General features: G+C 39.8%; 1 protein-coding gene across 12 annotated transcripts in view; it reads left to right on the forward strand.

The window, feature by feature from the left end:
* LOC121434638 (A-kinase anchor protein 9-like) overlaps positions 1-26,575 on the forward strand; it is a 136,989-nt gene that overhangs the window by 98,854 nt on the left and 11,560 nt on the right. For 11 of the 12 annotated variants that reach the window (XM_041633568.1, XM_041633572.1, XM_041633577.1 and 8 more), the window contains 14 exons: positions 1,799-1,918; positions 5,714-5,890; positions 6,498-6,602; positions 8,898-9,050; positions 9,358-9,540; positions 12,820-12,883; positions 12,995-13,086; positions 14,257-14,343; positions 17,423-17,495; positions 19,381-19,594; positions 20,120-20,267; positions 22,315-22,983; positions 25,234-25,451; positions 26,005-26,110. In XM_041633568.1, the coding sequence (XP_041489502.1) occupies positions 1,799-1,918; positions 5,714-5,890; positions 6,498-6,602; positions 8,898-9,050; positions 9,358-9,540; positions 12,820-12,883; positions 12,995-13,086; positions 14,257-14,343; positions 17,423-17,495; positions 19,381-19,594; positions 20,120-20,267; positions 22,315-22,983; positions 25,234-25,451; positions 26,005-26,110 (2,409 nt within the window). The remainder of the gene's footprint in view (positions 1-1,798; positions 1,919-5,713; positions 5,891-6,497; positions 6,603-8,897; positions 9,051-9,357; positions 9,541-12,819; positions 12,884-12,994; positions 13,087-14,256; positions 14,344-17,422; positions 17,496-19,380; positions 19,595-20,119; positions 20,268-22,314; positions 22,984-25,233; positions 25,452-26,004; positions 26,111-26,575) is intronic. The other variant, XM_041633570.1, reaches the window with a different exon arrangement.

A 26,575-nucleotide genomic window follows, 5' to 3' on the forward strand; every position in this document is an offset into this window, starting at 1 on the left:
AATACTCAAGTTTTTGTTAAAGAGCCCAAATATGCAAAGTACTATAACCTCCAAAGATGTGTTTTCTTCTTTTTTATTTTTATTTTTAAATAACAACAAAAGTCACTAATTTTATTAGCTTCTGGGTACAGGTTTCTTCCAGCATTCTGTATGGCTAAGTACCCACAATGCATTTCTGCACGCTGGAGTCATCTGGCAGTTTATGGAAGGTGCTGGTACTGATGTGTGTGAGCAGGAACCAGATTTTGGGGGGAGATTCTTGGTGGCCTTAATCAGTGTGGTTTGATTATTAAATATTGCATGATGAAATAGGTTAGAGTTAGGGAGATTTGAGATAAATTGCTATTTTCCAAATGGCAAACACATGACTCTTCAAAGCCCTGAGTATGTAAAAGTTCCAAAGAAACCAGTGTGGCTTAATATGGGCGTGTCAATAGGTCACTGATAGATAGGGTTCTAAATGCCACCTGGAAATTAATCTTCAACACCACCACCCACCATCACCTCCATCAGGCTGGGGTGTAGAATCAGGGAACGCCATCCCAATTCCTTGAAAACAGCCCTCTTTTCAAGCAGCTGCTTGCATTTGAAGATAACCCCATCATCGGCAGTGTCGCAGGACAACAGCCCTCCTGGAAGCACATGCAACTGGGATTCTGGGATTCGGGAGAGCTCCGAGTGCAAGCCTCTTGCCTTCCTTTCTTACATTTGAAAATATTAAGTTAAAGGGAAAACATGAGAAAAAGATCAGATGTAGAACAATGCCTCTTGTCTCCGGAGATATTATTATTCCCATTATTAATGTTGGTTATAGTACTCACAAATAGGCATTTAATTTTAAAGATAAGTATTATGTTATTGCTGAATTATTGCACTTACTGCAACTTTTAAGTATTCAAATATTTTAAAACTTCCCAGTTTTACTTTCTAATAATTTTAATATTGATAGCCATATTAGCCAGAGTTCTTTGGTATCATCAATAATTTTAAAGAATATAAAAGTTTTCTGAAGCTAAAATGACAACACTAGACTGAATGGAGACTTTAAATATTAAAAGTGAGATTAACTTTTTAACTGACAAATTTACATTCATGGCACACAGCATTCCATTTTGATGTATTTTATCTTGCAAGATGGCTACATGGATGTCGCCACCTGATGGGTGTGATCGATCGATAAGTTGGAATTAACCAGACCAGCTTAATATAAAAGATTTAGCTTTAATAAACGGAAAAAAGGGAACTCACACCACCAGGGTTCCAGCGAACACCAGGAGCGCAGGGAACAAAAAGAGAGCTACACAGGGTGCACCTGGATGTTTTATCTTTTTTTCTTGGCCTCAGGGGGACACACCCTAAACAGAATGTGATTTGGTTGAACTTCCCCATCAGCCACCCAGATGCTACAGTTTTGTGTGGGAAAGAATTCTTTTTTTTTTTTTTAAAGCTTTGTGGTTTGGGGTATTCATGTATCAATCCATAATCTCTAAATCTCTAGCTAAAGGGATATAAGAACTAGTGGACACAATAATCATTAATTAAATAAATAATAGTGTCGTAAGTTATATAGTTTTTTTGAATTTATTCATTTATTTATTTATTTATTTTAGACATGGTCTTACCATGAAGTCCTGGTTAGTGTAGAACTTGCTATGTAAACCAGTCTGACCTTGAAATGACAAAATTCCCCTGCCCCTGCCTCTCAAGTACTGGGATTAAAGACGTATGCCACCATGCCCAACCCAATATCAACATCATCATCACTATTATCACTATTAACATTGTCATTAAATTTCAGGAGCAGACAGTGGACAGGGAACATGAAAGAGATATCTTCCAAATGGAAATACAGAAGCTGGAGCAGCAAATTAAGGTGGTGCCTCGACCTCAACCTGGCAGTGAGCAGCAAGCCAGAGAAGTAAGTACTTGCTGATAGTGTCCTCCCTTGCACTTATTTTATCTTGAGTGTAAAACAAGGTATTTCGAAAAACCAAAAAGTGAGTTCTTTTTGTCAATGACAAAAATCCAAAAAAAAAGTGTTATTTAAATATGAGGCACCTGTTAACCATAAGAATGCACTGTATTGGAGTGAGAATATGTCTCAAGAGTATTTACCTAGCATGTTTGAAGTTTGTTGTTCAAACACCAATACGGGGAACGGGTAGGGGAGGAAGTTTGAAATTTGGAATTACTCCCCTCTGTGTATTACACAACTGAATAAACTTCCTTGTTCGTTTCTCTATTCTCATTCCTGATAAAAGAGATCTGAGGTTATTTACTGGTCAGCAAGACATATGTTAACTTGACACTTGCTAGAGTTATTTAAAAGGATGAAACCTCAATCGAGAAAAAATGTCTGCATAAGATCTGACTGTAAGACATTTTCTTATGATGGATAGAGGAGGGCCCAGCCCATTGTGGGTGGTGCCATCCCTGGGCTGGTGGTCCTGGCTTCTATAAGAAAGAAGGCTGAACAAGCCAGGGGAAGCAAGCCAATAAGCAGCTCCCCTCCGTGGCTTATGCATCAGCTTCTACCTCCAGGATCCTGCCCTGTTTGAGTTCCTGCCCTGATTTCCTTCAGTGATGAGCAGCAATGCTGATGTGTAAGCCAAATACCCCTCCACTCCGACTTGCTTTTGGTCATGGTGTTCATGCAGCAATTGTAGCCCTGAGGCAGTGGGTAAAGGCGCTTGCTGCCAAGGGAAATAATCTGTTCCTGGGAAGTGGAGGTAGAGAACTGACCTCTGCAACTGGTTCTCTGAAGTATGTGTGTGTGCAGTGACATGTTCAGATGAACAAGCACGCACACAGGGACATGAATGAATACAATAAGTCATTTGCATTCACTCTTAGCTATGTAATCTCCCATTCTCTCTTGAATCTGCTCCAGGGAGGTTTCCAGCTCCTCTGTCCTTGGGTTTTTACCCTCTGCTGCATTTAAAGACAGATGATTATGGATTCTATCCAGGAAGTGATTTGCCTACAGTATGTTTTGCTCTAGGGTGTGATCATTACTTGTCTGGGCAACAGAATGTTTCGGAATGTAGCATATAATCCTTCAACTTGTCTATTCACTCCTTTTATCATGTTAATGAATTTTTATTTTACACCTATCATTTTGGGGTCAGGATATTTAAGCAAAATATTTTCAATAAAAAAAAAAGTTTTGCTATGAAGGTTATCCAGTACCTCTTGAGTTTTCCCCTCTGTTCCATTCATAGTGTTTCTGTTAGGTTTCCTAGCACCTCTTGGCTTTGTAGAAATCACTCCTCCTTCACCCACACAGCTGCTCAGAGATGCTTCCTAAAGTCTTCTAGAGGCATTGTGTTGTCTTAGCATCTGCAATACTCTTGCTCCATCGGTCTTCTCTCCCATTTGTTTCTCTTCTACCGACCAGAATTAGTGATAGAGCACCCCAAGGCACAGGACTAGGTCTCTTTTCCTTCCCAGAAGTCATGTATCAATGATCTCATCTGTAGCTTCCTTTCAATATACCTGTCGAGCTCCACACTTAAATATTCAACTATCATCTCCTTCCACTTACCACAAGAACAGTAGAGCCATAGAAGAACTTGCCTTTCCTACCATATATACAATACTCCTCTTCATCTCAATAATTTCCGTATCTTTTATGCATCCTTCATTGCTTCAAACCTATATTCATCAATTGTTCTTTTTCTCAGCCCAGTCACCATCCTGTTGGTAGGTCAAATTTGTACTATATCTGGTTTCCACCTTTGTTCATTTCCATACATTTTAGCTGTTAGGATTATTTGTCTGGAAAGTTGTGGTAGCATCCTAACCAGTCTCTCTGCTGATTTTGTTCCCTTTCTTCAATTGTGTGTGTTTCTATATGTTTCTCTGTGTGTGTCTGTGTGTGTTTCTATCTATGTCTCTGTGTGTTGTTCTATGTGTATCTGTATGTATGTTGTCTGTATGTGTCTTTGTGTGTCTGTGTCTGTTTGTATGTGTGTGTGTGTTTCTACGTATGTCTGTGTTTGTTTGTGTGTATCCATGTGTGTTTCTACGTGTCTGTGTCTCTGTGTGTTTCACCCTCTCCCGTGTGTGTGTTAACAATAGGATGCTGTCCCAGCACACATGTCACAGTCAGACAGCATTTGTGAGATCAGTTCTCTTCCTGCATTTCAGGATGGAACTTCAGTCAGTAGGCTGGCACCTGCTGATCCTTCTCACCATGCCCTTCACCCCCATTGTTCCATTTTCAAGTTCATAAATGTAGCCAGAGCTCTGTTGACTGCATGAGTACCATGTAAGTGAGGGCAGGCTCCCTGTATAAATGTAAAGAAGCCTTTTCCTGCTAAAGCAAGATTGTACTTAAGGTAAAGCAAACACTGGGTCATTGCTTTACATTGATTACAGTGACCAAGTTGTTTAGCCTACGGAAAAGCTTACACTTTATCGGGATATTGGCATGGCCTTAGTAGACACTTAGATTAACTACGGTGTATTTCTGGAAATAATTTTAATTCTAAATATTATAATTTTCATGTAGTTGACTTGGTTTCATTTTACTTCCAAGAATTCTAAAGAAATAGAAAACAAAATATCGTGTCATTCAACCATCACAGGGGTCGAGAACCACTTACCTAAGTGGTCGTTTCGCGTGATATGAGTTGTCTTAGGCTGACAAAACTGGCTATGTCCTTATGGAACTTGAGACATCTGACAAGGCTGTGCGTGCCTCCCTGCCTTCTGTTTTCCTCCCCATCAAGAAACTACCTAGAAACCTGTTGCATTATTTCATCACACCTGCTGTCTTGTCTACTTTCATGGCTCTTCTCCTCCTGTCCTTGCTAGTTTTCCTCAGTAGCTTTATTACTACCATCGAGGAGACTGTAGTTAGATTATGCTTTCATTTTTTAATTTTCTGAGAGCAAGCTTTGTCATGTTGGTAATTTTTTCAAAATGTCTCACTGAAACATAGTATTTCCTGTATTACAATATTTTAGTACTTCCTCCTTGATGAGTATTTCCATAAACTGTCTTATTAATCCTTCCTATATTCTCCCATTTCTGTTGTTCAACACTTGAGATACTGTATATCAGTCCTAAAAGATAAGACTCGGAACAATTGCTATTTATTTTGGGCAGAGAAGGACCACTTAAAGAAATTCAGATTCCTTCGTATATGTCTTCTCATCTCTTCTAACCCAGAGAGTGTACAGACTAAACCTTTGCCAAATAATTCTTCCCAAATGAAATATGCAAAAGACTTTAGGACATACTCTTCACCTAACAGCAAGGCAACAAGTGAGCTGCAAGTCTGCCATCTTTATTACATCATTAGCCTGTAGTGTGTTGTGCCTTTAGATAATTCACATTATTCAAAATGTATTTTTTCTCTTTATTCCAGGATGAAGTCGTGATGATCTTAGGAGAAATAATGTTTTTAAATGAGTTCTGTGAAGCAATAGTGTTTCTCTTTGTACTAGTTTGCCAAGTCTTATCAGTATACAAAATGTCACTTTTGGTAGAGATGGCCATTGCTATCCTTATTTATAATAAGAGTAACATATTTTAAAATCCCTGTTTTTGGTGGGGGATACTGAGGATCAAACCTGAGACCTTGCGTATATTACACAATTCTACCACTGAGATACCTTTTCAAGCCCCAGAAAGCAGTTTTTAAGAAATAAATAATTAATAATTATGAATGCCCTACATTTAAAAACACTTTTCATTCTATTTTCAGATTGAAAAGTTAACTGGTCATCTCAAAGAGAAAGCAGACCAGTGCAGTGAGCTGCTGCTGTGCAAAGAGCAGCTGCAGAGGGACGTGCAGGACCGTGATGCTGAGATAGAGAAGCTGCAGTGCCGGAGGCAGGAGCTGGAGCACGCCCTGCTTGTTAGTGCTGAGTCCACAGCAGAGGTGCGCGGACCACGTGAGCTTGGTGACAGAGTGCGGTTACCTTTCGACATTATGAAACAGTGTATATTCATAACTCTGTGTGTGTGTTTGTTTTCCTTCCAGATAGAATTTGCATTCCTTGTCTGTAATACATTCCTGTAATCTTCCGATTAGTTAAGCTAGAAGAGTTCATTACAATTTTACTTGTCAATTATGACCATGAGCTAAATTTTAGACTCTAGCCTGACTCCAGACTAAGATGTAATGAAGTCCTTCCCATTATTCTACAAGAGCAGAGTGAATAGAAGAATAGACCGAGAAAGCTTGGAGGCAGGCAGCTGAGAAAAGACTTTTGTTTTATCTGAGGGATGAGTTTTAAACATCAGGCAGATGGGAAGAGACTTTCGTTTTATATGAAGATTGAGTTTTAAATATCAGCAGTTTGTGTTTGATTTATGAAAAATGCATTCAAGACTGAACACGTGCACCTTTCTGAATATTTTCAAATGTAGAATTTCCCCCCTTTTAAGTTGGAGAAATAGAGTTACTGCTAAATAAATAAAAATGTTGCAGTGAGTTGTCAGGGTAATGTCTAAAGTTTTGAAAAAGTTCCTAATGTATTTTTTAGATAAACAACCAGAAGCAGTCTGGAGGTGTAGAGATTGAGCCTGGATTATCTTTAGAAGTTCAGCTGCAGGCTGAACGGGATGCTATTGACAGAAAGGAAAAGGAGGTAAGGAGTTTCTGTTTAAATGTGGTTTGAATTATTTTACATCAATTACTTTGAAAGTATCATTTGGACAGAAGGCATTATTGTCTGAAAGCAAAGTTCCCTGATTCTCAGTTCACTGCCTTGAAGACTAACCTTGGAGATTATAATCCGAACAGATAAGCGAATAAAGGCAGTGTTCATGGAAAGAGGACCTTGAAGCAGGAAGACATTTAGATGAAAGAGAAACCAGTGTAGTTGCTGTGGCCTGAGTGAAGAGGAGAATAGAGAGCTGGTAGTGAGGGGCCACAGTAAGCTCGTGCCTCTCTGCTGCTGCCCGCAATGTGCGCAGTCTGTCACTTCTGCTCTGCTACGTCTTTGCCAGCTTCCGTTGTTGAAGTTCTTACTACTTAAAATATTTCCCCGAGAGATTATTGCCCTCCTTCATAAGTAAGGCATGTTGTTAACATAGTGGGTCGAAGTTACAGTAACTGGGATTGAGCATGGAGCTCACTGTTGGAGCGCACTAGCCCAGCCTGTGCAAGCACCTGGGATTCCCCATCATCACAAATACTAGCAATAGCCACCACAGCAGGAAGAATAAGAGTCCTCCTGTTTTTGCGGACTCCGTGCTTGAAGAGAATCACATCTGTCTAGGAATGGTGTTACAACCCAGTTGCTCAGGAGACGGAGGTGGGTGCAAGGACAGGGACCTGCAGTCAGACTGAGAAGCATAGTTAGGCCCTGTTTTAAAAGAGAAAATTCATTATTATTACAAAAGCAAATTCAACTTCCTACTTCATGTATAATATATTTAAAAGTTTTCTTTCTGGATTACATGTTAATGATGTGGATATGACCTCTCAAAAGTGTGTAGGAGTGCATGCTCTCATGCACCTTTGTGTAGAAACACAGCTCAGCCGCTGGAATCATTCCTCGGGACCTGTCCACCTCTTTTATTTTTCTAAGATTTATCTTTTTTTTTTTAATTGTGTGTGTTTCTATGAGATATGTGCTTGTGAATCTGTGTCCACCAGCCAGAGTACAGAAAAGGGTATAACTGCCCTGGAACTGGAGCTGCATGACATTTTGAGGCACCTAACATGAGTGCTAGGGACCAAACTAGGGTCCTCTGTAAGAGCTGTGTGTACTCTTAACCACTGAGTCGTATCCCCAGAACTCCATCCTTGCCTCTGTGTTTTTGAGACAGGGCATCTCTCTGGCCTGGAACTCACCCGTGTTAGACTGGACCTGGCTCGTCAGTGAGTCCCGGAGATCCTCCCATTTCTCCCTCCCTAGAGCTAGGATTCCAAGCATGTGCTGTCATGATTGGTGACTTTACATGGACGCAGTAGGTCTCATGCTTTACCAAATGGGCCATCTGCCACTCCTAAAATTGTTCAACTTACATGTTTTTCTGAGTATAATTTTTCAGGACATTAAATATATTTCAAATATTTGTTGGATTTAAATAATATAGAAGTGTTAAAACAAGCTTTAAAAGATACAGAAATAGTTTAGATAACAGCCAAAATGATGTTCAGATATCAGCTCAAATGATGACTTCTATGCAGATGAGGGAGTTGAAAGAACCTTTCTAGAATAGCGTGGTCTTTCTACTGGCCGCTCATCTGACAGGTATTTATCAGAAAAGGTCTTGTTTGTTTAGGTTTTGTTATTTTGTGAAAGCAAAGAGCATTTTTTATGCATAATCACTTTCCTTTATTCAAGAGCTGATGTGGAGAGACTGATACCACGTTAATTCAACAGGCTAGAGAAGTAGTCCATGGCGGAGGGTTAGTCTGGGTGCGTAAAGTGTTGGTTTCAGTCCTGGCACCACAGAAAACTAAATGCCCACCTGTATCTTAAATAGGCATGTGGAAATCCATTCATTAAACATCTATTAAGTAGTTATAAAGTAATTGGTTAAATGATTGTTACTATCCTCAAAACACCCATCTACACATAATTTTAAAATCTTTTTTTGTAGTTTGAGGACAGGTATGGTGGCACACACCTTTATTCCCAACACTACGCAGGCATATCTTTGAGTTTGAGGCTAACCTTGTCTACACAGCAAGTTCCACAACAGCCAGGGCTACATTTTAAAAAAAAACCTTGTCTCAATAAACAAAACAGAAAAATATAGTTTGAGAATGTTTAGATAAACACAGCTTAGAAAACCATTTTCCTTTATTGCCATTTACACGTCTTAAACATACATCCTTTGTAAATTAAATAGAACTCTTTTCTGTTTGACAGTAGCATTTGTATGATCTGGGTTTTGTTTTTTCCCTCTCGGATAACTTTGTTCTAAAGATTTCTAACTTAGAAGAGCAATTAGAGCAATTCAGAGAAGAACTGGAAAATAAGAACGATGAGGTTCAGGAGCTCCACATGCAGCTAGAAATACAAAGAAAGGAGTCCACTACCCGTCTGCAAGAGCTCCAGCAAGAAAATAAGCTGTATCAGGTAATTAGCTTATAAAAACAATTCACGTTTTTAATACTTCGTACTTTCATAAATATTTACTAGCAGCAACATTAGTAAGCAAGTGAAATTGAATGGGACTTATTTACTGCTCAACATAGACAATTGAATTCGTCATGAATAAAAATATTTCAGATTGTTTATCAAAATATTTTCTGAATTATTGAAATACAGTATCTTATTTTAATTTTATCATATACACACTATATTTTTATGGGACTTAATTAATGAAATGTTCTGAAAAATAACATGTAATGATCATATAATTATGAGTTATTTTTGTCCCTAGGATGAAATGAAAAAGCTGGAGTTTATCGTGAAAGAATCTGATCCTACACCTCTTCCAGATCAGCCTACGTTATTTGGGAAATTCGCACAAATAATACAAGAAAAGGACGCTAAAATTGACCAGTTAAATGAACAGTTGGCTAAAGTCCATCATCAGCTTAAACTTGCAACAACAGATAAGGAGGTGTGCCACTTCAAATTTGTTTGTCATCCGAAGCAGAAAGGATAGAGAGACAGAATGGAGATCATCTGACAGGGTGTCTCCACATTAACTGTGATAATAGCAGAGTTAGAGAGGTGAGGGCCTGAAATGCATTTCAGTTTTCTATAAGGAACACAAGTGGAAGTGGAAGAGAAAGTGCTAGAGCTACAGAAACCTTTAGAAGAGGACACTGAGAACAATCAGGAAGGCAAAGAAAAAGAAAGAAGCCGCTAAGATTTTTAGATTTGCATGGTTACTTTTCAATGTGATTTTTTTTTCTTTCTACTTAAATACTCTCAGTAACTGTAGGGAAGTGAGTGCTACAGCTCTGGAGCTGCAAATATCGTGACTTATTGGGAAACCAGGCTATACTTAAAGCCCCAATAGGACAGCTCAGGTCTGGAGAAAAATCAGGAGGCCAGGCTACCTGAAGCTGGGGTGCAGTGGGGGGTGGTCTCCCCATGGGATATAGCAATCCTACTCCTGTCCTGGAGAGCCTCTACAGCTGAGCTCTGCCCTGTTCCCCTAAGGGAATGCCCTAGCAGAGCTATCAGCAGCCTTTTCTCTGACCCAAGAAACACTTTACTGAAGCAGAAGCCCCTGCAGAAAAGTAGAAATCTCCTCCCACTCAGCCAAAAGTTGTTACCTTTACTGCTCAGCCTTGCTCAGCCCCACCCCCACCCCAAGGGAACTTGTCAGCAAGGTTTTTTAGCACAGTCCCCTTAGGGACTTTCCAGCTAGGTTTTTATATTCTGCACCACAGATGAAGATCATCACCCAAGACTCTTTAGAGAAAAAGATTTATTAGGGAAGGAGTCCAGGAGAGTGGCTGCCTCTGTCAGGGAGGGAAGGAGGTAAAAGACAGTCTCCAAGGGAACAGGCAGAGGTGTGTGTGTGTGTGTGTGTGTGTGTGTGTGTGTGTGTGTGTGTGTGTGTGTGTGTGTGTGTGCGCGCGCGCGTGTGTGTGTGCGCGCGTGTGTGTGCGTGCGCGCGCGCGCGTGTTTGGTTGGTCGGTCAAGGGCGGAAATGGCTCTGATCTCAGGGCTAAACTTTTTTTGACTGCTCCTATTTAGCCTTTTGACTCTAATCTTGGGACCAGGGCATATTTCTTTCAGTGGTTCTGTTTCTAGGGACAAAATGTGTTTCTTTGTAACTGGTTTCAGAGTCTGGGGATGTTTCTTTGGTCCTAGGTTCAGGGATAAAGATGTTTCTTTCCCTGGCTCTGGTCTCAGATCCAGGGCATGTTTCTTTTACTGGCTCTGGGTTCAGAGTCAGGGTGCTCAGGGTTGGTTGGTTTCCTACTCCAGTTGGCCCTTTTTTTCTATTAACTCTTTACCTTTGGTCATTAAGTTGATTGATAACCCCAGTGTTTGGTTCACATAAAGCAACTTATATATGATGAGATTTCGTGAGAACACTCTGTTCCTAAAGGATAGGGTTTAGTTCATTTGGATTGTGAATTGTGGTTTGTGAATTTTGTAACACTCAGAGAGGCTCAGGAAGTTCCACTCTGAGACAGCAGGGGTTATTTACAGACAGAAGTCCCAAGTAACATACAGTGGGGGCTTGAAAGGTTGTGGCTAAGGCTTTGGGGTGATCCGATGGATTGCCTGGAGCCCAGCTGCTCATGATTGGCCGCATGAGGCTTAGCTGTTTCATTACTCCCATGTTAGGCTCTTAATTTGCTTACATACTGTATGAGATGCAATTCCCTACACTAGAACAAAAGCTATAGACAGATTAAATTTTGTTAAACTCTAATTATTATCATTAGAGTAACAAGTGCAGACTATGTTCTGTGGTCTTCAAATATGATATCTGTCCCATCAGTAAAGTTATTCACTGAAACAGAAGAAATATAAAAAATATTACATTTAAGCTGTATTCTCTGGGACTTGTGTGGGATTCTCTGCCTTAATTTCTTTCTAGTACATATGGTTTGTCATCATCCCTTTTAAGAAGTGATGCACTTTAATATTTCACTGAATTAATGTGGGAACTTCATTAGCTCTTGGAAATTGTATACCTGGTGAGATTTCATTTTTCATAGAAAAAAATGTGTTGGAGATTTGTATGTCTTCTTAGGTAAAGATCTGAAACCATAGCTGATTCTTATTATACAAAATATAATACAAAGAATTTTAGTTTCTCAGTTGTTTACAATCTAAAGTAATAGAAATGCAGTGTTTGTAATAATTTCTATTGCAAAGGATAATAATTTTACATATGGGATTTCCCCTACCAGCATTTGGAACCACATTACTATATGTACTAAATATTAAAATGGCAGTAAGACAACTTTCCACCTTCAGCATCTAAAAAATATCTTAGTCAAGTCTGGCACTCTATGAGAAATAAGATATAAATTTGAAATTATTGGATCCAATGAAGTATTTGAATATATACATTCATATACATACATATGCATATACATATATATTATTGACATGATTGACCATCAGTCTCAGAAAATTGCTCTTATTATCTTCATATAAAGTGATGGTTCTGAAAACATCCTCGCTGATTTAACAAGCACTGGCCATTTGTCCTCTGAGTGTAGGCAGTCATCCTAAATGAATGTGCATCACAGTTAGGAGTGCTCTGGATAGCCACTGATGGTTTCTGCTTTCCACTCTCCCTCAGACAAGTGCTGAGGTAGAGACCATCAACATTTGGATGAACATGAAGCTCTTGGAGCTGAATCAATGTCTCACAAAGAACTAGCCAGTTATAAAGACAGAAATATTTGATGGCAAGCTTTTGGTAAGATGACCAAAATAATTCCTAATTCACTTGTTCTACCTATCTTCAGTTCCTCTCAAGCAGTTCCCTGGGTCTATACCTTAAACATTAGTGATACAGGGAAAAGCCTGTTTTGAATTTAAAGAAAAATTCTGTTGTTATCATTTATTTACCTATGCCTCCTTTGGAAAAACTGGTTGAGAGGATGCTTTTAATCTGTACTCTGTGATAAAGGTGTGTATTAAACAGAAACAAAGATCCCATGAGAACAAAAACGGATAATACAACCTCACTACTTTGTAATCTGATCATAGTGTGTAAAAAAGTGTTTGGAAACTGAGGCCTTTGGTTGATTTTCCTGTTCCAGTGCAAATGAGCATTGAAGCATGAACTGTGCTCTCCCTGTGTTCATCATTTGATGTCTTTGATTCTCCCTTAGCTATATCAGAAAATAGATGAATGAGTCATTGGGTCTGATTTTCAAGCCGTGTATTTTCTGTTCTTGTCTTCTGTAATTAGGCGTCCTCCACTCCTGGGATGACATATTCTAATGCTCAGCAAACTAGAGACACATGCTCAAGTGGTAAGCTGCATCACTCTGGAATATTTAAACAATAGAATAATTTGTTTTAGACTCTTGCTTTGCCTGTGCATGCACATGTGTGATGACAGATCCCTGTTTCCTTAATTCTAGATTCGGATTCTGAACTGGACCAGGCATTTGACATAGCATCAGAAGGTCAAGAAGAATGTGAAAGTTCACCTGTAGTTCCAAAGGTAGTGAAGGTACTGGAGACAAAAACCCCTTAGTTAGCTTAGCTAGTGTCATCTCCACGCTGAACAAGGAAGTCAGCTTGAAGTTACGCAGAAATGTCCTCTACAAAGAAAGAATTGCATAGTTAAAAGTATCCGTGGAAATATATTTCACGTCATTTCTTAAGCTCCATAGATATTACAGTTGAACGTTGTACAGATGATTCTTCTGGCACACCTCTTGTAGCCTGCCTTCAGTCAGATTTCCCTAACCATGTGATCAAGTCAGTTGAATGCTTTGAGGTCATGTAGAGCTATGCACCACTCAGCTTGCCAGACTTACCTTTAAGAAAAAGAATGTAGTCAATACTAGTATTCCTTACACTTCTCATGTAATTGACTTTTACAAGCTAAACTGAACATGAAGTTTTAAACTGTGTTCCCTATTTCTCCCTTGTAACCCCTCTATGACACTGACTCAGTATGTGTATGTGTAAGTTTTGGTCACAAAGTCTACAGTCCCTGCTGAAGCAAGGATATTGAAAGCAATGAATGACCCAAAGAAATAACCTGTGAGCTTAGGACAATGCATTTGTTTGTGGGTTTGTTTGTTCAGGGTTCATTAAGTCAGAAAATCACCTTCTTCCCTTACAAAAAATTTAAGACAAGTTCCTCATTCCTTTCCATACCACACTTAATGTGCTGTACAATAAGTAGAGAGGGTGGTCCTTTGTTAGGGCATTGGGCTCACTCTTAAACTCTTAATTACATGACATTGAGAATCATTCTCTTGTGGAGCAGTATCACACCATATATATATGTGTATATATATATATATGTATATATATACATATATATATATATAACCCAGTTTTATTCTCCATGTTTTTGTTCGCCAAGAACATGAAAGCAGTCTCAAAATGCAAGTTATTTCCCACATTATTTCTTTTGGTCAAATCAGTGACTAATCACTAAGTATAGAACGAGTGTGTTGGCCAAATAGAGGAAGGAACTTAGAAGTGCAAGTTATGAGCAGACAGACTGTTAGGATTCACTCACCACTCCACAGCAAGCCGACATCTGAAATGTTGGGGTCTAGTTTCTTGTCTTTAGTTGAGGTTGATGGAGTGCTTGTTTGACTATGCATGTCTTATTTTTCAATCTTTGAAGTCATAATTTTGTCTTTGATACTTTATTTTCTAGGGATTATTGAGAGCTGTCCATACCGAGGGCATACAGATGCTTTCAATTGCGGACCTTCCCGATGATGATGGACAGGATCCTTCAAAGGTATTGTAGCTCCTTGGAGACCTGGGAATTCTGGGGCTGGAGTATGGGAGACACAAGATGAAACCTAGAATCTCCTGATTTTCAGTAACAAACTGTTCATAGAATAAAGAGAATGTGTAAAAAGCTCAGAGAAGCTGACATGAAGGCTTTCTTACTGGCCAAACATTTAATTTATCAAACTGTTTGGGTGAGATAGCAGACACCTTTAATTCTAACATTCAGGAGGCAAAGAAAGGCAGACCTCTGAATTCAAGGCTACTAGCCTGGTGTTGTGTGACAAAACTTGTCCTGGGGAGACCTACACACACGCATGCCCCACCCTCACCCCACCCCCAGAAAAGAAAAGAAAAAAAAGATTAAAAAAAAAACACCTAAATGATATTGATAGATTATGAAGCAGAGTGAAAAAAAGAATTCCTGAGATCATATTCATCAATAGATAAATTAAAATAGCATGGTAGAATGTTCTAGAAGGAGCCATTTAATTAAAGAATTCTTTATTAAGCATGATTTTTTTTATCAAGTAACGGACAGTGATGGATGCTAAAGTTAGTGTGGAAATGCTGTTATATGATATTTGCATAATTGTGAAATACCTCTCCAGAAGATACCTTCCACTGTAAAGTGGAGAGACCCTGCACACACCTCTCTGTAGCGGCGTAAATGAACGGCAGACAGAAATTATAATAAAATATTCAGCTTTAATTAGGAAAAGACTTACAGAACCGAAGTTCCCGCGGAGAATAGGAAAGCAGAAGGGAAGGGGGGAGCACACTCACAGTATTTATTAGTAAAAAATATCCTCAGGGGACCCCACTCTACAAGCAAGGTGGCTTCCCCAACAACTCTGAGTTAAAGCAGTCAGTCTAGCAGTGATGTCAGCTTGCTCCTGGTGGGAAGGACACAGCACTGTTGTTGTGCTACCTTTAAATTAAGAAGCAAACAGAAAAGCACAGACAGTGAGTGCTAATGGAGAGGCAAAGAGGCTGCATCTTGCAATAATGCGGGAAGAATGCTGTAGGAAAGCAATTCTGGCAGCTAGGGAGTTACACATGCTTTTATCATGCAGCCTAGCAGCCACTCACACCACAAGTCAGACAGAAATGAAAGCCTGAATCTTGTTAAGAACCTATGCATAGGCTGGAGAGACAGCTTGGCAGTTAGCAGCCCCTGTTGCTCTTGCAGAGAACCCTGGTTCTCTTCCTACCACCCATATAGTGGTTCGCAGCCATCTGTAATTCCACTTCCAAAGGATCCATTGCTCCACTGCCCTCTTTCAACCTGTTTGCACCAACCACACATGCTGTATACATGCAAGCAAAACACTCACACATAAAAGGGAATGAACCATTTTAAAAAAAATTAAGCTATACGTAAGTATTCATAAGTTTTATTTGTAATTGTTCCCAAACTAAAAGCAAGCCATTTATCCTCCAGTGGGAAATGGACCAGCTGTGGTACATCCTTCCAATGAACTACAACCCAGTAGGGGCTGGAGAGATAGTTCAGCGTTAAGAGTTAAGAGAACTGGCAGCCTGGTCTACAAGAGCTAGTTCCAGGACAGGCTCCAAAACCACAGAGAAACCTTGTCTCGAAAAACCAAAAAAAAAAAAAAAAAAAAAAAAAAAAGAGAGAGAACTGGCTGTTCGAGAGAACCTGGTTCAGTTCCCAGCATGGCAGCTCACAGCTGTGTATAGATAGCATCAGTTCCAGGGATACACTGCCCTCTCTGGTTCTGCAGGATCCTGCATGGTTTAGGGCACATGAGCTCACACAATCACACACATACACATAAAGTGAAAGATAAGTAATTCTAAGAAGAGAATACAAAAACAGCTGGAGAGATGATTCAGAGGTTCCAAAGGTCATGAGTTCAATTCCCAGCAACCACATGGTGGCTCACAACCATCTGTAATGGGGTTTGGTGCCCTCTTCTGGCCTTCAGGCATATACACAGACAGAATATTGTATACATAATAAATAAATAAATTTTTTAAAAAAAGAAAGCAGCTGAGTAGCTAAAAGACAAGCTATTGATGTCCTCAATATTCTGTATGCTATGTAAACTTTCTTAAAATGATAAAATTGTAGTGATAAAGAACAGATATGAGTTCTTGCGTGAGCTGAGTCTGGGGAGAAGCTGTGATTTCAAGACAAGTCTTTGCTGAGGTAATTCTGTGCTGTGACTATGGCAGGGCTCATGAAATAAAACCCTGTACAAAGGATGAAATTTCCTAGTGCTGGATACCAAGAAAGCAGCTTGCATAATTAAAGCTAGTGGAGCTTAAACGATGCTGCCAGCCTCCTTGTTTGACAGTGTGCTGTTTCCAGTTGTGTGGGGTGTTATCAATGCAGGAAGCTAGCTGAGGAGATCAAGAGCCTTGACTTAAATTAGTACAAAATAGGATTTTTTTTTTTTTTATTGAAGAACATAGGACAAATTAGCTTGTGTTCTGCAGAAGTTTCAAGGTCCCAAAAGACTGGCTGGTACCACTTTTCTTTTTTCTAAGGACATTTGGTGGAAATTTCTGTAAGTTCCCTGTGTTAGATAGCGTAGTAATGTTAATTATTCTTGCTAAGGATATTGTGGCTGTGTAGAATGTTTCTGGACCAGAGAGATGGCTCAACAGTTAATGGCATTAGCTGCCAAACCTAATGACCTCAGATGTCTGACCCCTGAAGCCCACAGGGTGGGAGGAGAAAACCAGTCTCCACAGATTGTCCTCTGACTACCACAGGCCCACTAGGCACAAGCACGGGCACAGACCCACCCAGCAAGTAAGTAAATAAATAATAAAAATAAGAATGTTCCTGTTTTCTAGAAAATGCATAGCAATAGTTAGAGGTTAAGGTCTGTCTGTCTGCAACAGACCCTCACAGATACTTTTTTGTCTGCAGCAGACCCTCACAGATACTTTTTTGGACCAAAAAAAAAAAAAAAGAGAGAGAGAGAGAGAGAATTCTTAATGAAAAAAGTTTAGTATGTAGGTTCCATTCTTTCTTATTCAGACTTCCTGGTTGGTAATTCCATTATCTCTACACCGCTCCTCACTTAATTTTTCAATTTCCTTTGTTACAGGGCACCACTGAGTATCAAGTGTCTATGGAATGTGTCCAGAGCAGAGAGGAAGAAGCTGACACTGCAAGCCAAGGTGTGTGCATGCCAGGTGCTGTGATCCCATAGACAGCTGAAAACATTCGCTTTGTTGCCCCCAGGTGCTGTGATCCCATAGACAGTTGAAAACATTCGCTTTGTTGCCCTCAGAAAATGTTTCTGCTCAGGCACCTTCTCTTTGTTTTCAGACACAAAGGAAATAGTCCATATTCTTAGTATTAGGACTAATGATTGTCAGGTTGTTTTTAAACAGCTCTATTTCATTAAGATAAACAGGCACTGCATTGATACGGTTCAGCTCATCGGTTTATTTTCTTTATTGCAAAACTATTTTTTTTTGAGAAAAGTCTTTTGACCCACTTAAGATATCTATCTAAAATAAAAGGGAATCCACAATAAAAGTAGCTGCTTATTTTGAATCCTCTGCTTACAAAAATGTAATGTATAGCATCCATACAGAAAATTAGAAAATTCAGATGCACACTATATCAAATTATAAAATGAGTATGTGGGAACATTATACTTACCTGACAAGTGGAACTTTCCCAAGAGCCCCTCACATGTTCTTCCATACAAACTAAGGTAATCATTTCCCTGTTTTTTTTTTCTTTAGTTTTCCTACTACTTTATAAATTCCTAGACTATATATGTTTATAAAGTTTTCCTAGTTTTGAACTTTATCAATCTGTGGATATGTTGTATCTTGTTTCTTCACCTTTATATGGCATCCTTCCAAGTTTCTGTGACTATCTCTAAGGTAGCTTTTGTTGCTATGGAGAGTTATCTCCATAACTGTATGTGCAAATTCTGTGTATGAACCTTTGGTCATTTCTGCTGTTAGCTGTCGGAGTCAGGGCTACAGACAGTCCTCTGAGATTTCTAAGACACGTGGACACCTTCCCAGCCTCCTAGGAAGTGAATCACTAGGGCATGGGATATGTATCTTCAAATTTATTAGATAATGCCAGGTATTTTATTTAGTTCTTGAGAGGTGGTCAAGTACCCCAGGCTGGCCTCCAGGTTTGTGTATGTAAGGGTGATCTCGAGCTTCTGGTCCTCTTGTCTCTACCCTCCCATGTCAGCACAAGTGACAAGTTTGCAATACCTTGCCCAAAATTTGGAAAACAGTCCTTCAGTGTGGCCCTCACTAGCAAGGTATGAATGTTTTGCTGCTTAATATCTTTGCCTACAGCTGGTGCTGTCATACATGTTGCCTGTGCTGTGCACGTGTGTCATGTCCCTTTTCACATGGTACACACTAGCTGGAGTTTCCTTCTGGGCGGGCCTTAGGGTTACTTTCCCACTTCTCAGTAGAGACATGCGTCAGTCAAGCTAGTTAGGGAGGACCCTCATCGCATGTGGAGGACACTTGCTACATCTTTAGTAACTGTGTTTCATAGAGTTTAAAGACAGCACAGGTTTGATGTCACCACAGAGCTTCACCTGTCTGGGCAGGATTAAAGAGTAAGACCTTATCTAAAAGAAACTGAAAAAAATAGCAAGAATAATTGGATGATTGTAGTAATTATCCCATGGGTAACTCCTGTGAATGTTGTGTATGGCTGTCAGAAAGCACTGGGAATTTTCACTATCAATGGTTGGCACTCCAAGTCAACAAATACACAAGCTCCTATCTACAGAATTTTATGAGCATTTAAAGTTGTTTGTTCTAAATCTTGCATCCATTAGTGCATTGTTATATTTTTGTCATTTTCATGTGTTTTTAGTTCTGATGCCTCTCCCCCCACCCCCAGCACTCTTAAGAAAAAGAAACATTCATATAAATTACCAGTTTGAGGGACTGGGTGCACTTGATGATTTTTTTGTAGTAATCTCCTGAATTATGGATTAGTTCTTAAGCAAAATACCAGTCACACATGAGTTGCTGGGCCATCTTTTAATGCCTGTCCCTTTCCCTGTAGAACTCCTGGACTGCAGTATGCAGCAGTCTGGCAAGCTGGAGACCAAAGAACAACCATGTGGCATGAAAGACCAAATGGCCAAGCTACAGGAACAGCTGAGTTCAGAAAAAACAGTGGTTTCAAAATTAAAATATGCCCTTTCACGGTCACAACTGGAGCTAGGAGCCACGTTGGAGGTCCAGCATAAGCACATAAAGGACCTGGAAGCATTCAGGTATGCCGGGTGCTTTAGTTTGACGGTCAGAGGAAGAATTGTACTGACTTGTCATAACCGTCATGCACATGGTACACACAGAAGCAGCAAGCATTGAGTTTAAATAGCAAAAGAATGAAGAGAGCAAGAAAATTGATTCTTCTTCCCAAATTTAAAATGTGATCATTTTGGCTTCCCTCTGCTATGACTTCTGTCCTAGTCAACAATTATTAAATATTATTTTGGTGTCTATCTTAACCAATTACTGATGTTGATTTCACACACAAAAATGCATATGATTTCTATGTGCCGTAAAAGACAAAAACATTATATAGTATCTTTCTGGCACTGAATTGAGTTACTATTTACCATAGTAAATAAATTACACTATTAGAGATAACCGTTCACTTGAAGTGAACCAGTCAAGAAGCCTTGACTAGACACACTGTGGCTACTTTATAATATGCCTCAGTCTTGGAGTGCAAGCTCCTCGTTGTGGTGATACTGTTCACCAAGATAATGTTGAGTTCATGTTTTCTAATTTAGGCTCAAAGTTCAAGATAAAGTAGATGATGTTCATTTGCCGACTGATACATTAGAAAATGAACAGATGAAATCACAAGAACATCAGTGTGCTTTAGCAACAGAGAAAGCCAAGTCAGGCCACAGCGAAGAGCAGGATGAAGAACTTAAGGTATTGTTTTTATTATCGTGGAGGATTCTAAGTTATAAGGCTTGCTCCGTCCAGTTGTCAGTCTTCTCCTTTAAAAGGTGGAAGTTGCATAATTGTCTAGACCATAATAGAAGGAAAAGTTAATGTGATACTGTGTGTTTCCTTCCCTAACGTTTCTCCTACCAGGGATTGCAAGGCCCCTTTCCTGGCAGCTGAGTGCTCTATAACACACAGATCTCCTGTCTGCCCTTATTTCTGCAGTGTCACTCGTGAACCTGTGAGTTCCAAAGGCTGTCCTTCTGTCTTTGCTTGCAGTTCACTGGGGTAGGCGCTCCTCCTTCCCTGCTGTCTTGATTAATATTCCTATTTTAGGGTATTTTTTAAATAATCTGAGCTTCGGTATTTCTGGATTTGACCTGTTCTCTGTACTGTTTATTGCTGCCTTTGCTTGTCTTTTTAACACACACACACACACACACACACACACACACACACACACAGAAAGAGAGAGAGAGAGAGAGAGAGAGAGAGATTCTAAATTTTGCATATGAGTTTTAGCCTCCATGTGTATCAGTGCACCATGTGCATACATTAATGGAGGAGGTCAGGTGATGGCATTGATCCCATGGGACTGGAGTTACAGCCATCTGTGACCTATCTGGGAACTGAACCCAGTCCTCTGAAAGTACAGCCGTTAACCACGGAACCCCCTCTCCAGCCAACCCAGCAAACTTTTTAATGACTATATGCATGGAGCAAAGTTTGCTCAATGAACATTAGAAAGGAAAGGAGCAGCTATCTCAGATTCTCTATAGACATCTGGCCATTTTGCAATAGGGCCCTTCTTTCCCAAAGACTAAGACAGTAGAATTCAGTTTCTATCACATGTTCTCAGAAATCCACATTGCAGAAGAAAGAATTATGCCACCAAATCTTACCATTTTTTGCACATTTCCTTTTTAAACTCTAGTTTTTAAATTAATCTTTTAAGTAATCAGCTTCATTATGGTATTTCATCCATGAGTCATTCTTGTTCTCATTCATTACCCACTCTCAGGGCCTTCTCATGCTCCCTGCCCATCCTCCAGTTGTTCTTTACCTCCCCACAAAGAGTTCTCTTTGGTTTTTTGTTTCATTGGTTGGTTTTTCAAGACGGGGTTTCTCTACATAGCTGTTCTGGAAGTCGTTCTGTAAATGAGGCTGGCCTTGAACTCAGAGATCTGATGTGGGATTCCCTTGTGTATGCTATGAATATGTTTTATTACTATTGGTTAATGCCAAAGGCTTAGCAGAGTAAAGCCAGGCAGGAATTCAGAACAGATATAGAGTGTAGGCAGAATCAAGAGAGATGCCATTTAGCTTCAGAAGGAGAAGGACACACCAGAATTTTACCTGGTAAACAGCCTCGTGGTGATGCACAGAATAATAGGTATGGTTTAATTTAAGATGTAAGAGCTAGCTAGGAATAGACTAGAGTCACTGACCAAACACTGTTGTAGTTAATATAGTTTCTGTGTTATTACTTGGGTTTGGGTGGCCGGAAAATGAACGAACAGTGTCCAAACAGTCTCCGTCTACAAAAGATCCATCTGCTTCTGCCTCCCAAATGCTGGGATTAAAGGCATGCACCACCACCTCCCAGCAACCCCTTTGTATTTTAATTTCACATGCATTCCATGCCCTCTCTTCCTCTCTGAAGTTGACCTCCTCCCCCATGCCCATGGTTCTTCTCTGCTTGTCATGACACTGAAGAACATCTGTTTTCTTGTGCTGTTATGTATAAGTACATAAACATTTAAAAATATGTTTTATTAATATATTGCAAAGGTAGCATAAGAGCATACATATTTTAAAGATAGTAATTTGAAGAAATGTACTCTGCTTTATATTTAGCTGGAGAAGGTTGTGTTTATATCCTTGATGCAAGCAAGCCATTTGGCTGTCTAAATAATTCCCTCTATGTACTGGATAACAATTCTGTCTTCAATTACCAAGTGCTTTCATGTTGCTGCAAAGTCATGGTTATATACTTTAACAGCATTTTTAATATTAACATGTTCATCTCAAGGATCTCAGATTCATTCTGGAGGACCAGAAACAGAGGAATATACACTTAGATACACTTCTGGGACAACAAAAACAACTATTAGATGATCTACAGGAAAAAATGGAATCACAGAAAATATTACATAATGCACAGTTATCAGAAGAACAAGGCCGGAACATAATGCTCCAAGTTCTTCTAGAATCTGAAAAAGTTAGAATTCGGGAGTTGAAGGAGAGCTTAGACAAGGAGCGAGAGCTGCATGCCCAGCTGAAGAACAGAGGTGATGACCTGCAGCCCCAGCCAGCTGTCCCTCCTGCGGAACTACTTCAGTACCTACAAGAACAAGTAGAGGAAAAGCAAAAACGCATAATCGAACTTGTAAATGAATCTCAAAAATATAAACTGGATTCTTTGGAAACTAAATATCAGATGGAAAAGGACAGGCAGATTCATCAGAAAACCTTGCAACTAGAAAAAGAAGCAAACCACCTGGGCCAGAGAAAAATGGAGGAGCTTCAGGGAAAAGTGGAGGAGCTTCAGCTCCAACTCGAAGAGAAAAGACACCAGGTACACAAGCTTGACCTCGAGGGAAAACGACTACAAGCGATTATGCAGGAATTCCAAAATCAGGAGCTAGGGCAGGAGGAAAAACGGAGAAGTAAACGACTCTTGTATCAGAATATTAATGAGGTAAATGTTTGTTTCTTTTCCCATGTGTATGAAGGCAGGAGAGACAGGTCAGTAGGTCATATCTGCAGACCTGCTCTCTGACCTCTGGATGTACCTTGTGGCATGGGTGCACATAGACACATACACAGTGATAACATTATTTTAAAGTTATAAGTAATTTTAATATGTATCAATAATCTTAATATCTTATAATATTTTAAAATACTTACGTTCAAATCATCCCAAAAACAGTGTCTGTAGAATTTTATTTGAAATATGTATAGTAATTTTGTTCCCTCAAGAAAGTTATTAGGATAATGATAATTTGTTTCTTGAGTCTGTTTGTGGGAAATCTTGTCCCATCCCTTTACTCTGAGGTAATGTCTGTCATTGAGGTTGACATGTATTTCTTGTATACAGCAGAAGGCTGGATCCTGTAGTATCCATTCTCTTAGCCTGCGTCTTTTATAGATGAATTGAGTCCATTGATATTGAGAGACATAAATGACCAGTGATTGCTAATTCCCTTTATTTTTTTGGTGTGTGTTTTCCTTCTTTGGGATTTCCTGGTATTTGTTGCCTGTGTGTTTTTGGGTGCAGTTAGCTTCTTTGGGTTAGTGTTTTCTTTCTAGTACTTTGTGTAGTGTTATTCCTCTCCAGTTCCCACAGTCATTAAGTCCCAAAGAAATCAAACAGAGATCTACACTAATCATAAACTGATTGGCCCATTAGCTCAGGCTTCTTATTAACTCTTATAACTTATATTAGCCCATTATTCTTATCTGTGTTAGCCACATGGCTCAGTACCTTTTTCAGTGGCATAGTCACATCTTGCTTCTTCGGTGTCTGGACAGGACTGCCGAGGAATGGGCTTCCTCCTTCCCAGGATTCTCCTGTTCTCATTGACCCACCTCTACTTCCTGTCTGGTTGTCCCACCTATATTTCCTGCCTGGCTACTGGCCAATCAGCGTTTATTTAAAACATAATTGACAGAATATAGACAATTGTCCTGCATCAGTGTCGGGCTGGGTTTGTGAATAGGTATTATTTAAATTTGGTTTTGTCATGGAGTATCTTGTTTTCTCCATTGATGGTGAAAGAAAGCTTTGCTGGGTATAGTACTCAGGGCTTGCATACATGGTCTCTTAGTGTCTCAGCACATCTGTCCAGGACCTTCTGGCTTTCATGGTTTCCATTGAGAAATGGGGTGTTAATTCTGATAGGTCTGCCTTTATATGTTACTTGACCTTTTTCTTTGCAGCTCTTAATATTCTTTCTTTATTCTGTATGTTTTGTGTTTTATTATATGGTGAGGGGATTTTTTGTTTTTGATCCAGTCTATCCAGTGTTCTGTATGCTTCTTGTACCTTCTTTAGGTTGGGAAAGTTTTCTATGATTTTAAATATATTTTCTGTGCCTTTGAGCTGGAGTTCTTCTCCTGCTTCTATTCCTTATTATTCTTAGGTTTGGTCTTTTCATGGTGTCCCAGATTTCCTGGATGCTTTGTGTTAAGAAATTATTAGATTTAACATTTTCTTTGACTAATGACTAGTATTTCCTCTATGGTATCTTCATCATTTGAGATTCTCTCTTCCATCTCTTGTATTCTGTTGGTTATGCTTGCATCAGTAGTTCCTCTTCATTTACCCAGATTTTCCATTTCCCGAATTCTCTCTGTTTGTGTTTTCTCTATTGCCTCTATTGCAGTTTTCTAGTCTTGAACTGCTTACTCACATGTTTGTTTCTTCTTAGTTTTCTTGACTTTCTTTAAAGGAAATTTACTAATTTCCTTCAATTTTTTTGTCTTTTCCTCCATCTCCTTAAGGGAATTTTTCATTTCCTCTTTTAGGGTCTCTATCATCTTCAGAAAATTATATTTAAATTTTCCTCTGCTGCCTCTGGATTAGAATGATCAGGTCTTCCTGTTGTATGACCACTGGGTTCTGGCGTTACCACATTGCTTTTTAGGTTATTGAATGAGTTTTTGCATTGATGCCTACCCACCTCTTCCTTCAGTTGGTACTGACTGCTTCTTTGCCTCCTGGTCCAATCCTTGAATTTGCTGTCTGTGTCTTAGGGAGCTGCTCTTAGTCCACTCTGTGGTCACTGTCTGTGTCTCAGGAAGCCACTGAGGTCTCTCTTGGTCCGCTGTGTGCAGCTGCAGCCTGTAGTTCAGAGTTCCTCTGAGGTAGCAGGGGATGATAGGTGAGTTTCCCCTCAAGAAAGAAAATGAAATGTTGCTCATTTGTGAGTATTTTTTTTCTGTCCAGAATTGCCAGGAAGCCACCTGGAACGTTACTGACGACCGAACTAGAAACTGGGTTCTTCAGCAAAAAATGGAAGAAACCAAAAACACAAGCTATGCAAAAGTGATTGAAACGAATGGAGGAGCAATTGTCTCTTATAATGATGTACACGTTATCAGACAGAAACTTCAGCATTTGGCTACGAAACTTCAACTACACATAGCCCAGAAAGCCTGTAACAGGTTAGCCTTCTGCCTGCTCTATAGAAATGATACTCTTGACAGATCAGGCAGGAGTGAGAAAATGTTGGATTTTGTTTTTGTTTTCTTTTATTCAGACAACATCTCACTATGTCGCTCTGGCTGGACTAGAATTCACTCTGCAGACCAGGCTGGCCTCAAACGTGTAGAACAACCTGTCTGCCTCTGCCTCCTGGGAATAAAGGCATGCAATACCACACCCATACCAAAAAAGAAATATTTTAAAGATAATGCGTGTCTGCATTAGATGGTGTTCTTTAGCAGGGCTTACCTGTCTGGAAACAACTACTCCTTGAACCAGAAAGGGGTCATATTTAAGAGTAAACTGACAAGTGAAACAGAGCATCCTTCACTGCTAGTGTGTGTTAGTGATGCAGACAGAGCGGCCTTAGCCTCTAGAGTGTGTTAGTGACACAAACAGCAACCCTAGTCACTAGTGTGTGTTAGTACAACAGGCAGAGTGTCTCTAGCCTCTAGTGCGTGTTAAGAAGTGTTATTGTCAGATCTGTTTTGACTTTTTGTCTTTTTTATAAAGACAAGAGTTTGAAGTATCGGATGAGGATGTTTTAAATTGGGTTCGAGAAAGAATTGATCGACTCATTTTGCGAGTACAACGACTAACTAGCTGTCCACATAATGAGGTAAGACTTTTTAAAATTCTTTGTAGAGACAACAAATATCAAATGAAATTATCCTCCATCTAGGCCTAGGAATGTGTGCATCCAAATGGACTAGGGTCCCAAAAAGCCAGTACATGCAGTAGAAACAAGTCCCAGTGCCATTATGGCTCCTCAGTCAGCCCCTATTGTCAGCCACGTTCAGAGAGTCCGGTTTGATCACATGCTCCATCAGTCCCAGTCCAGCTGGATTTGGTGAGCTCCCATTATCTCAGGCACACTGTCTCAGTGGGTGGACCAGTCCCTCGCAGTCCAGACTTCCTTGCTCATCTTCTCCCTCCTTCCGCTCTTCAACTGGACCTTGGGAGCTCAGTCCAGTGCTCTGATGTTGGTCTCTGTTTCTATCTCCATCCGTCACCGGACGAAGGTTCTATGGTGATATTCAAGATATTCATCAGTGTGACTATGGAACAAGGCCGGTTCAGGCAC

This window comes from Microtus oregoni, unplaced genomic scaffold (genome assembly GCF_018167655.1).
Source record: "Microtus oregoni isolate MIOR12 unplaced genomic scaffold, Mior012 000044F_ref0000062, whole genome shotgun sequence".
In the NCBI taxonomy this organism is placed as follows: domain Eukaryota; kingdom Metazoa; phylum Chordata; class Mammalia; order Rodentia; family Cricetidae; genus Microtus; species Microtus oregoni.